We start from the raw sequence: 13,269 nt of genomic DNA, 5'->3' as shown, positions 1-13,269 counted from the left end.
GAAATGCCACCCCATACCATTACTCACCCACTGCCAAACCGGTCATGCTGAAGGATGTTGCAGGCAGCAGATCGCTCTCCACAGTGTCTACAAACTCTGTCACGTCTGTCACATGTGCTCAGTGTAAACCGGCTTTTATCTGTGAAGAGCACAGAGCGCCAGTGGCGAATTTGCAAATCATGGTGTTCTGTGGCAAATGCCAAGCATCCTGCACAGTGTTGGGCTGTGAGCACAAACTCCATCTGTGGACGTCGGGCACTCAGATCATCCTCATGGAGTCAGTTTCTGACCGCTTATGCAGACACATGCACATTTGTGGCCTGCTGGAGGTCATTTTGCAGGGCTCTGGCAGTGATCCTCCTGTTCCTCTTTGCACAAAGGCTGAGGTAGCAGTCCTGCTGCTGGGTTGTTGCCCCCCTACAGCCCCCTCCACGTCTCCTGGTGTACTAGCCTGTCTCCTGGTAGCGCCTCCAGCCTCTGGACACTACGCTGACAGACACAGCAAACCTTCTTGCCACAGCTTGTATTAATGTGCCCTCCTGGATGAGCTGCACTACCTGAGCTGCGAGAGCACGTGAGCACAGCCGATCACTATGACGTACTATCCAGTCGATGGTCATACGGGCCCACCCCACCTCGACGGGATAGTACGTCAGATGTCAGAAAGGGGTTAAGGCTTCGCAGCATTTTCTGGGATTCGCCAACTATTATAGATAATGTATCAAGGGGTTTTCACAGATTGCTAATCCACTTACTGACCTTACATGTAAGGGCTGAATCTCAAGGCTTGGTCACCGGGTGCTCTCAGGGCTTTCGAAAGATTAATACAGTGTTTCATATCTGCACCCATCCTGATCCAACCTGATCTCCAAGAACGGTTCATTGTGGAAGTGGATGCTTCAGAGATCGGAGTTAGGGAAGTCTTATTACAGAGGCCCAAAACTCTGACTATCCTGTGTCCATGTGCTTTTTTTTCTAAAAAATTTTCACCGGCGGAAAGAAAATATGATATTGGGAACCGAGTGTTGCTTGCTGTCAAATTGGCCTTGGAGGAATGGAGGCATTTTTTGGAAAAGGTGGTTCATCCAGGTAGGAGATCACTGATCACAAGAATTCAGCTTACATTGAATCAGCTAAAAGGTTAACTTCTAGACAGGCCAGATGGTGCTTGTTTTTCTTTCGGTTTAATTTTGGTATTACATTACATTCAGGCCAGGCATAAACAAAAATTGTCCAGCACATCGTATATTCAGGGCCAAGGGTATATTAACGGAAAAACCTTCCTAATATCTCCAAACGGCATATCGCCGGGTGAAATACTCTAAACAGCATAATTAACACTAAGAAGAAAGAGTATATACAACACCCACTAGGTAACTAATTAAAAATTCAATTTTTATTAGATGTACACCTAAATCACATCTAATATATAATTGCCTAGAATACTACTTCCTGCAATTTGTGCCAACTTCCGTGGCTTTGTCCGGAGCTAATGTCCGGAGCTAATGTCCGGAGCTAATGTCCGGAGATAAGTGACGTCAACAGTGTCCAGTGTCTGATTGGTTGCCGCCTGCTGCGAGCGACCAATCAGAAACGTGCCGTACTGTGACACACTCCGCCCGCCATTTTGGTGTGATTTTTGAATTTTTACCTCACAGCAAGTTTCTACTGCGTGGAGGCGGGCCCAGTGACGTTGCTCTTCAAACTCCTGCCGAATTTCGTCAAAAAAATGATAATACCATTTACCAAAACTATATATATTTAGTTGTGAAGTGGTTCAGTGACATTTTCACACCAATTTTGAACTTTTGTTTGGTGTTTTCTCCATATACTGCCTATTATTTTTGTTCTTTCTTACTATTATTTATTAATTGTATTATTCTTACATTTGAATAAATAAAGTATATATGGATTCTAGACTCCCGATTCTTTAGAATCGGGCTGCCATCTAGTATAACATACTTCAATAAATTAGCGAATGAAGGAGGAAACAAAAGATGGTACATAAAGGGAGGGTCACATATCCACTATATGACCTGAGGGAGCACGCACATATGTAAGATTATAAACTATAAGCAAAAAAGAAAAAGCCAAGTGCACAGGTGTTCCTAACTATGCAGTAATGTCATATGTATTCGTCATAAGTAAGGTACCGCCAAATCCATTTAGCACATATTAAATCAGAGGCAATGCTCACCCATAGTAAGTCCGGATAACGTCGTGACCTTCCCCATGACCCCTGATGCGCGTTTTGCGTGATAGCTTTCTCAAAGGGGATGTGATAAAACAGTCCTGTCACTGCTTTCCTATTTATAGAGGCATAGCACGCTAATCAAAATGGCACGTGCACCCGCGGCCTCCCACACATAATTCGCCTCCTCATGTCAGCGTCACTGCACAGTGCACATGCGGGTGAACACACACCCGATGACGTCAAGACAACATGCGCACTGCGCGTTACAGTCACCTTCCTGAGGTACGCGGTGTGAGACAGGTCGCGATGCGCACGCGCACCATCAGCGGCCATTTTCATGGTGGGCAAGTTAAAGGATCGTCAGCCAGATAACCCTGCTCTGTGGAGCCACCCTAGCTAATTTCCTTGTGGCCATAGTTAACAACAAAATCGCATACATGAATATCTTCCCTAATACTACAAAATACTACCTACCAGGTGAAACAATGAATTTATGTGGGTATCATTATGAAACCACATAGTAGAAAAAAAGACAATATTCTCATAAAGCTGTCCATAACAGACTATATGTGCAGTAAGTGACACTATATACATAAAAAGACAGTCCAGTACATGAAATATGTGAAATATTTAAAAAAAATGAAATATCAAACATTATTCCCCAAAATACATATATCTGTGCCCGACAATGGATAATAATATCTAGTAAAGTGATCATAAATATTATCACAGAAAAATCCATTATATCAAATATTATAAAACTATGCCAATAATAAAGTGACTATAGTGCAAAATGAGAATTGTATAAAACATACTAGCTGAAGAGCCCGGCGTTGCCTGGGCATAGTAAATATCTGTGGTTAGTTAGAGCACCTCAATTCTCTTATTTTCCCATCACGCCTCTCATTTTCCCAATCACATCTTTCATTTTCCCCCTCACATCTCTCATTTTCTCCCTCACACCTCTCATTTTCTCCCTCACTCCTCTCATTCCCGCCTAACACTTGTCATTTCGACCTCACATCTGTCATTTTCCGATCACTACACTATTTTCCCTCACTCCTCTCATTTTGCACTCAAGCCTTTTCATTTTCACCTCACACCTCTCATTTTCACCTCAGTATATACATGTTTGTCATCTCCCTTAAATATAGTATACACCTGTATGTCATCTCCCCTGTATATAGTATATACCTGCTGTGTGTCATCTCCCCTGTATATAGTATATACCTGTATGTCATCTCCTCTTATATATAGTATATACCTGTATGTCATCTCCTCCTATATATAGTATATACCTGTATGTAATCTCCTCCTATATATAGTATATACCTGTATGTCATCTCCTATATATAGTATATACCTGTGTGTCATCTCCCCTGTATATAGTATATATCTGTGTGTCATCTCCTCCTGTATATAGTATATACCTGTATGTCATATTCTATATATAGCATATACCTGTATGTCATCTCCTCCTGTATATAGTATATACCTGTAGGTAATCTGCTCCTGTATATAGTATGTACCTGTATGTCATCTCCTCCTCTATATAGTATATACCTGTGTGTCATCTCTCCTGTATATAGTATATATCTGTGTGTCATCTCCCCTGTATAAAGTATATACCTGTGTGATCTCCTGTATTAGACCTCGTTAACACGTTATTTGCTCAATATTTTTACCTCAGTATTTATAAGATAAATTGGCAGCCTGATAAATCCCCAGCCAACAGGAAGCCCTCCCCCTGGCAGTATATATTAGCTCCCACATACACATAATAGACAGGTCATGTGACTGACAGCTGCTGTATTTCCTATATGGTACATTTGTTGCTCTTGTAGTTTGTCTGCTTATTAATCAGATTTTTATTTTTGAAGGCTAATACCAGACTTGTGTGTGTTTTAGGGCGAGTTTCGTTTGTCAAGTTGTGTGTGTTGAGTTGTGTGTGGCGACATGCATGTAGCGACTTTTGTGAGATGAGTTTTGTGTGGCAACATGCGTGTAGCAACTTTTTGTGTGTCGAGTTGCATGTGACAGGTTAGTGTAGCAAGTTGTGTGCAGCAAGTTTTGCGCATGGCGAGTTTTGCGAGTGGTGAGTTTTATGTCTGGTGCCTTTTGAGTATGTGCAAGTTTTGTGTGAGGCAACTTTTGCATGTGTTGCAAATTTTGTGCATGTGGCAATTTTTCCGCGTGTGCAAGTTTTGCGTGTGGCGAGTTTTCCATGAGGTGAGTTTTGCACTTGTGGCGAGTTTTGCGTGAGCCTAGTTTTTGCATGTGGCGAGTTTTGCGCGTGGTGAGTTTTGAGCGGCGACTTTTGTGTTTCGACTTTTATGTGGCGAGGTTGGTGTATGTGTGGTGAAATGTGTGCTGAGGGTGGTATATTTGTTCAAGCATGCGGTAGTGTGTGGCGCATTTTATGTGTGTGTTCATATCCCCATGTGTGGTGAGTATCTCATGTCGGGGCCCCACCTTAGCAACTGATCGGTATATACTCTTTGGCGCCATCGCTCTCATTCTTTAAGTCCACCTTGTTCACATCTGGCAGCTGTCAATTTGCCTCCAACACTTTTCCTTTCACTTTTCCCCATTATGTAGATAGGGGAAAAATAGTTTGGTGAATTGGAAAGCGCGGAGTTAAAATTTCACCTCACAACGTAGCTTATGATGCTCTCAGGGTCCAGACGTGTGACTGTGCAAAATTTTGTGGCTGTAGCTGCGACGCCTCCAACACTTTTCCTTTCACTTTTTCCCCATTATGCAGATAGGGGCAAAATTGTTTGGTGAATTGGAACGCGCGGGGTTAAAATTTCGCCTCACAATATAGCCTATGACGCTCTCGGGGTCCAGACGTGTGACTGTGCAAAATTTTGTGGCTGTAGCTGCGACGGTGCAGATGCCAATCCCGGACATACATACACACACACACACACACACATTCAGCTTTATATAGTAGATATACCCATAACACAGACGAACTCGCAGCATAAATTGCTGCAAATATCACAATAACAAATTTTAAAAGATACGATCTGGATGGCCACTGATGATGTCTTCTTGCCCTCCAACTGAAGACGGTCAGAAGGATATAGTCCCAGTGAATGGAATAGGTGTCATAAATATCATATATATACTCTAAAAATCGAATATGAACTAAAAAGAAGACATTCAGGCCAGGGTCTAAGAAAGTGAAAGCTGATGCATAATCTTATAGTCTAGATCCCATTTCTTCTCTAGCCTCCATTATTCCCCAGGGTATTATGGTGTCTATGGTAACCTTGAAAGTGGAGATTCATAAAGTTCAGTCATTGGCTCCTTCCGCTTCCCCAATGTCCAAGTTATTTGTACCTCTCTAGCTAAGATTGCGAGTGTTACAGAAATGTCATTATTCCGGATTAAATGTTCATCCTGGGGTTTCTGCTACATGGAAAGCCGTTACTACTTTTTTGATGGCTGTCCATGCATAATGATATTAAAGATTGTGTATCTACTTGTGAAGTCTGCACACACGCCAAAGTCAGTCACTGCTGGCCGGCTGGGGAATTGGCTCCATTGCCTATTCCAGAAAGATCATGGACATGGATTTCATTAGATTTGCCTGATGGGAAGACTGCTCTCTGGGTGGTAGTTGAGCGATTCAGCAAACAAGCTCATTTTGTTCATTTGTCAGGATTACCTAATGAAGAGACACTCTTGTTTATTTCTCATATTGTAAGGTTACATGGGATTCCTCAAAACAATGTGTCTGATAAGGGAATACAATTTATCTCGAAATTTTGGAGAGCTTTTTGCTGTAAACTAGGGATTGACTTGTCATGCTCATCAGCTTACCACCCTGATACCAATGGTCAGACTAAGGCCTGGGTCACCCTTGCATGTGTAATGTGAGAAACTCGCACGAGTCTCTCGCATCAATACCCAGCACTGCTGCTGCCGTTTCGGACCAGAGAGTTCAGCTGCATAGAAATACATGCAGCCGCACACTCTGGTCCTGAGTGCCGGCTGCAGTGCCGGGTATTGATGTGAGAGATGCGTGCGAGTTTCTCGCATTACACACGCAAGTGTGACCCAGGCCTAAGAGGACAAATCAATCTTTGGAACAAATTTTAAGGTGCTTTGTGGCAGCTCGACGGGAGGACTGGTCTTTGTTTTTACCTCTCGTTGAGTTTGTTTTTAATAGTCGAGTAAATCAATCTACTGGAACCTCACCGTTCACCTTCTGTAATTATGGTTTTTATCCTCATTTTGGTGAATTTTCTAGGATTAGTTCTGAATGCTCTGGGATGGAGGTTGCCGTTTAAAGACTTGGGGATGTCTGGGGAGGTTCAAAAGAATATTGGGACTGCTCAGATTCGCCAAAAATGAAAGGCCAATAAATACGTTCGGTGGGTCCTGTTTTTTAGATTCGGGTTAAGGTTTGGTTGTCATCAAGGAATATTAAAGTTAAAGTGCCATCAGCAAAGTTGGGTCCAAGGTTTATTGGTCCTTATGAGATCCTAGAGGTTGTCAGTCCTGTGGCATTTAGATTAAAGCTTCCTCCATCCGTTCGCATCAATAATGTGTTCCATAAATCCCTATTAAAGGAGTATGTCCCTACTGCATTATATCCCTCATCCCTGCCTCCTCTTATTTCAGTAGATGGTGGCCTGGAGTATGAAGTTCAGAGGGTTGTGGATTCTCATCCACTGGAGGGGATGCAAACCAGAGGAGAGATCATGTGTCCCTGATCAAGATGGGAAGACTGTAAAGTTAGTCAGGGCCTTCCATCTAAAATTTCCTGGGAAGCCTGGGGGTCCAGTGGCTCCCCTGGAAGACAGAGTACTGTCACGGTTCCACCCTTCAGTGTAGTTACTGAGAGCTCGGCCATCCAATCTGGTACAGGGGCATGGTGAAGCTGTCAGTACTTTGATTGACAGCTTAGCCATCCAATCTGATACAGGGGCATTCTGAGCTGTCAGTGTGTTGATTGACAGCTCAACTATCCAATCTGAGACTGTGAGGTGTCGGCCTTCTCCAAGTGTTCATTATCCCGGGTGATTGCCATGCTACTTAACTGAGCTTTTTCTCCCAGACCTCTGCCAGATGTACATTCAACTAGTGAGGTTTGTACTCCTTGTGCCTTGAATTCTGTATGCTTAATATTCTGTTGCCTGACCTTGGACTTCGTTCTGAGCATCTGTCTGTTTAATGCCTTCTGCTCTTTTCCGTTATCCTCCTGGTATTCTGACCTCGGAACGTTACCTGACCATGCTTTTGTCTCTTCCTTCTGTTTATGACACACCCTCCTGGCTTCTGACCTTGGACTCCTTGACCATTCTGACTCATGGCTTATGCGTGAGAAGTGACTTGCGTCACAATTCGCTTTTTTAGTGAAATTTTCCACATAATGTAATATTATTATTATTTGTACTGCACTTTAATCTTTACATGCACTGTTGATGCACAAATGAATAATGCTGAAATTCTATGGTAAACCTTGAATTATCTGACCTAAGTCTTTCTTTTCTCCATTTAGGAACCGATAGGTGAGCATAACTTTGAAGCATATGTAAATACACTAACTGAAATGTACAGCAATATGGAACGGGAATACTCCCCAGAATGTAAAGCCCTCTTGGAAAGTATAACACAAGCCGTGAAGGGAATCCATGTATAGCATATCTGCTGGACTCACAAAGTAATAGACTCCATCTATAGACTGCAAAGGAATAGACTCCACCTATAGACTGCTGGATTGTGTATAAAAGCACAAAGAATATTGCCGATCGGTGTGCTGCATTACCAACTCCGACATTGCACTATTTACTTCCCCAGCAGTCATTAAACAAAATACAAAACATGAAAAATAAACTAACATTTATAAGACTGTTTGTACTAACAGCAACCCGCTAATGAAGTATATCTCAATGTACTTATTTTCGCTCATTTTTCTCTATTGCACTCTTTCTTTTGTATAGTGAATGTATAAAGGTGTTTGCAACTATTTTTTATAAATTGTATTTATTTGGGGGGTGAAGGAGGTTTTGTTCAAACCTTTTAATGATGTTTCTTTTGTTAGGCTTACCATATTTTTACAAATATCTTTTTATAAGTTATTTTCTGAGTGGATTTTAAATAGATTTAATGAAAAGTGATTCTGTAAAATAATGTGATAAAAAAAAAATCATGGAATGAAAAGAAATGTTAGTCTTTGGTGATAAAAATGGGGGATCCTAGTTCTTCTATTTTTGGTACTAATGCCCTTTTGATTTCATTATAATTTTCCAAGTACTGTTGCTGCAACATAAGATCAGGGATGACACAAATTAGGAGATGACCACCCATATAATTTTTAAAAAATTTTTTAGGCCGATGCTAGCAATAATAATTAGTAGCATTTAGTATTGTTTCTCGTAACGTCATTACTTTGGTCACGCCGGATTTCTTGCTAGCACTTGAATAAATTCTAATTTATACCTCACAGCCTTTAGTATATAGAAAAGTTACACATTCAGTTAGATTTTGCTTTGGTGATATGTTTTGTTATACAGATGATTCCAATCTTCTTCCGCATAAGGTGGCAATCCTAGAAAGTTTAAGGAGAATTGCATTACCTAATGTTTTTTCTATGGTAGGTTATTTATTTGTGTTACTATAGCTGTGTTTTATTACCCTACACCTCCATAGATTGTGAAGATAACTGACATGCCAAGTTCGGGAGGGGTGAATCATCTTGGTACTAGACGAACAGTTAATATGTTCATGTGTAAATACTCAATGTACTCGAAACAAGGACAGTTAATTTGCTTTGACCGTTTTTCTTGTTTTATTTATTTTCACAAACTATATTTTTGCAACGGATGATGTTAAAAACCAGCTAAACTGCCTTGTGTATGTACATCTCATGTGCATATGTGCCTCATTGAAAATGATTACGCTCATACTCCACTTTTCTCAATAGGCGTGACTTACGTCCCTGTAATCCTTAACTACAGCTAGAATGGTGATCTTTCTTGGAAAGATAAATTATTCCTTAATACTGTACAGGTAGACTGGGTGTAGAAAAGCATTTTTTAATTCTAATAATGTGCCATTGTGTAACTATAACATTAAAAGGGTTGTCAACATAGTTTCTGGAAAAACCAACAGGTAAAAAAGAACTACAGATCAATTTTTTTCCAATCTCTCACAATCTTTAAGAGCCTTTACTTTTTTTTAGATATTCAATTTTGTAAGCACACTGCATCGTATAGCATGCTGTCCTGTGGGCTATCATTTTTTTTTTGTTCTTTAATTATGTAAATGATAATGGTGGAAAGATTACATTTTTTCCATATACTTTTTAGGACTCTCCTGTTCTTACCATTTTTTTTTACAAACAGAATGAATGAAAAGTGAACTTGTCACTAGAGTTTTGGTGATAAAAATGACGCCATGACATTATAGAGCTTTTAATAATATTTAAAAGGGTTGTTCTGTGAACAAATTACAGACTAATCAATACAGCTTGGAACAAAATTAAGTTCCACAAATAGATGTGTTAAAAAAAAAAATGTTCCTGATCATATCACAGCTCCTGGGCAGGTGGCGAGGGGAGGAAAAGAGCACACAGACAGGACAACATGGGATTGCAGATGCTGCTCTCTGTGAGATAAAACGTTTTTAACTAGGCAGGGAAATGTTTTATCTCACATAAAGCAGCAGCTGTGAACCTATGCTGTTCTGTCTGTATACTCCCTATATACTCTGTACTGCGTTCTCCTCTGCCCAGGAGATATATGATCAGACCATGTTCCTGCACGGTCAGACACAGCCATTACACAGTACACAGCAGGGAACATTTATGAGGTTATCTCAGCACAGGAACATTTTTTAACACATCTAGTTACCAAACTTATTTTTATTCCAAGATTTATTGATTAAAATGTACTTTGTTCATGAGACAACCCCATTAATACACTGCTCAATGTAAATAGATCAGTTTATTATTAGGTTAAAAAAAATGTTGAAATCGGTGTGTAATTTATGTAAAAGACACTTAGAATGTCCATTCTCCACTTCCTGGATCGATGTCCATCTGGGCTTTGATGAAGGATGTCAATCAAGAAATGATGGTCAGCTAACAACTAGGACTCCGAGTCTTCACCACTACCTTCTAGATGACTCTTAGTAAGCTTTCTTACATATTGCACATGCTGATTTATAACTTCTTTTTCACCCTCATAGTGAAACAGACAGTTTAAACAGGGACATGTTTAAAACGTTATTTCAAACTTCTACATCATTCTAGTGACTGGTTTCCTTATTACTTGGTACGCATGGAGAAATTCGCCATTAAAGCCTAGCTTTTAATCTTATTAATAAATGTACAGCACAGGTGTTCTAACTCTTCATTGCAGCATTAATTTATCAATTACTCCTAATAATGTGGCTAGCAATAATGTATGATCCTCAGTAAATCTACTATTAAGTGAAAACTGCATTTAGTGTAGCATTAATAGTCTAGAATATTTTAACATATGGGATAATTTGGCTGAAGATAACAAACAGGATACCATCCATCCATAAAAGAATAAATTCCCAAGTTTTCCCTGTGTGCTTATCAGGCCATTTGCAATGGTTCAATTCACATTGTAAAGAGTGGAGGTATCTTCTTCTCTATAGAAATGGATGGTGCATAGTTATTCTGCCCCCAGGAATAAGAGACGACCAGTCAATTGCCATAAATAGGTAATTCCTTTTACCTGGTGTAAATGTCATTGATGTTTTCCTTTTGTTCCTGCATCTCTCTGCTGAGATGTATCCCCTTCTTTACATAAATCTAGTCTTTTTAGTTAAAGGGAACCTGACACCATTTTTTCCCAATATAACCTACGGCCACCACCTTTCAGCCTCATGTTAGAGCATTCTATAATTCTGTGCATATGACTCCAATTCGCCCTGCAAAGCAAAAAATAAGACTGTCTTACACTCAATGGGCATCGCTGACCTTGGTCCAGTGCCTCCTCTCTTCTTGAGATCCTGGCCCTCCTTCTGTGCTTCGTGTGGATGACGTGTCCTACGTCAACCACACAGTGTTCCCCTTCACGCTCCTGCGCAGGTGCTCGTCTCTCTGCCCTGCGGAGGGCAGAGCAAAGTACTGCAGTGTGCATGCGCTGGGAAAGATCAAATGAGAAGGATTATTTGGACAAAAAAACCCTAGATTTATATACAGGTAAAACAAGGAGCCATTATTCAGTAACGACAAGAGGAGCAGAAAGAAAAGAAAAGCAATACCAGACTTAGGGGAACAGCTGAATTTACACCAGGTCAAAAAATGTACAAATTTGTGGCAAGTGCCAGGCCCTCTATAAATGATGAACGGAAAAAGGTGGAGGGCCCACTTGAAATTAACTTTAGTTTAGATGCTCATATCTCCCAATTCCAGGTCCATATCCCTTCTGATAGGCATCAACTGGCAGCTTGGCAACTGTTCTATGTGTAAGAAAATTATCAAGATATGGCATGTTTGTAAGAATTTAAAGGGGTTTTCCCATCTCTAAGATCCTATCCCAATATGTAGTAGGTATAATAATAATAATATTAGCAAATACCTCCGAGTAGAAATGTAATACAGTTTTTCTGATTCGTCTATTACCTCATGTGCAGGCATTGCAAGACCATGGTTACGACCACTGATATAGTGACAATTAGTTAGCTGGTTGCTAGTGGTCATAACCATGGATACCTAAGCTACTGCAATGCCTGCACATGAGGTAAGCAACATAGTGAATCTGAAAAACGATGTCACATTTCTAATTGGAGGTATTTGCTAATATTATTATTATTGCACCTACTACATATTGGGATAGGATCTAAGAAAGGATCGTGTTACTGTAAAAGGCAGTGCAATATTAATTATTTTTATAATTTATAACTTGAAATGATAAATGAAATAAATGAAACATGCCCAGATAGGAAGGACTAACAGATAGAAGATGTTGCTTAAGGATGAATCTGTTTAATGAGTTGAGAATATATGTATAAAGTGTTGGACAATTGTTCGTTAGGACCAAATGTGGAAAAATCTGTTCGGGAACCATCCATAAATAAAATGATAATATTCTACAGGTAAGTAATTGGCTTCAAAGTTAGATACAAATGTGGTTGTCTTTTGCTGGAGCATTAGGGCCCTGGTTTTGTCAGGGACCACTGTGGTGGGTTAGCCCAACACTGCATGTATGATTGAAGCAGATAAGGTGTTCTTTCATGTTGATTTGTATGAAACGCATCTTTTTTGCCTACAAACATTATGTGCTGTAGCTCCTCCTGCTTTAATGCAAATTTGGGCGAGGAAGCAAGATCAGCATAAGCGGTGCAGACTATCCAACAAACTCTTATAATAGGATAACTGCTAGAAAAAGGTAAATCTCATCTAGAAACACAACCATGGCTGTTACATATAGAAAGGGGCATTCAGGGATGAAGCAGTAACTACTGGAATCACTGCAAATGTTAATATTTAATTTATGTTTAAATGTGTTCTATATTTAAGTTGAATATGAGGAAATCTCAAGAACATATGTATTTATTGCTAAGGCTTAATTAATTTATGTCTGATGCTTCGGATGTTTTGTAGTGTATGTTGTATTTATTAATTTGCTTCCTTTGTGACTGATCTGTTCTTTTTGTAATGTGCACTGATTTTATTTTTTCTTCGTGTTAAATTGCATCAATGAGCAGCACTGTAAATTAGATCTTTTGTAAGAAGCAATGTATGCAATTTTTATTTGGAGTAGTTTATATATTGTGACTTCATAAATTAATATTTCTTACATTCAGAGCAACAAATTGTGTTTGTGCTGTAAATTTGGTGGAAGTTAGGAAATAAAATTGATTATAAAACACCAAGCAACGTTATCTTGCTTTATTTGCATTCTAGTAAGTAGGCTGTATGCCATATGCTGTAGTTTTAGGCATTTTTGTTTCTAGTAGTGTAAAATATTTTACCTTTTGGATCATTGGGTGGGGGGGACTCCCAAAAAATGATTTAAAAGCCTGAAGCTTTATTTACACATCAGTATCTTGTATCAACATTTATGACCCAAAATTATGAG

General features: G+C 39.7%; 1 protein-coding gene across 3 annotated transcripts in view; it reads left to right on the top strand.

Moving 5' to 3' along the window:
- ST18 (ST18 C2H2C-type zinc finger transcription factor) overlaps positions 1-13,063 on the top strand; it is a 524,976-nt gene extending 511,913 nt beyond the window's left edge. For all 3 annotated transcript variants that reach the window (XM_069731333.1, XM_069731332.1, XM_069731331.1), the window contains one exon: positions 7,710-13,063. In XM_069731333.1, coding sequence (XP_069587434.1) covers positions 7,710-7,723 — 14 coding nt within the window. In that variant the 3' untranslated portion in view covers positions 7,724-13,063. The remainder of the gene's footprint in view (positions 1-7,709) is intronic.
- Positions 13,064-13,269: the final 206 nt, after the last annotated feature.

The sequence above is a fragment of the Ranitomeya imitator genome, chromosome 6, assembly GCF_032444005.1.
Source record: "Ranitomeya imitator isolate aRanImi1 chromosome 6, aRanImi1.pri, whole genome shotgun sequence".
NCBI lineage: Eukaryota > Metazoa > Chordata > Amphibia > Anura > Dendrobatidae > Ranitomeya > Ranitomeya imitator.
Note: the sequence above shows the minus strand (reverse complement) of the source record. Positions and strands in the feature narration are given on the sequence as shown.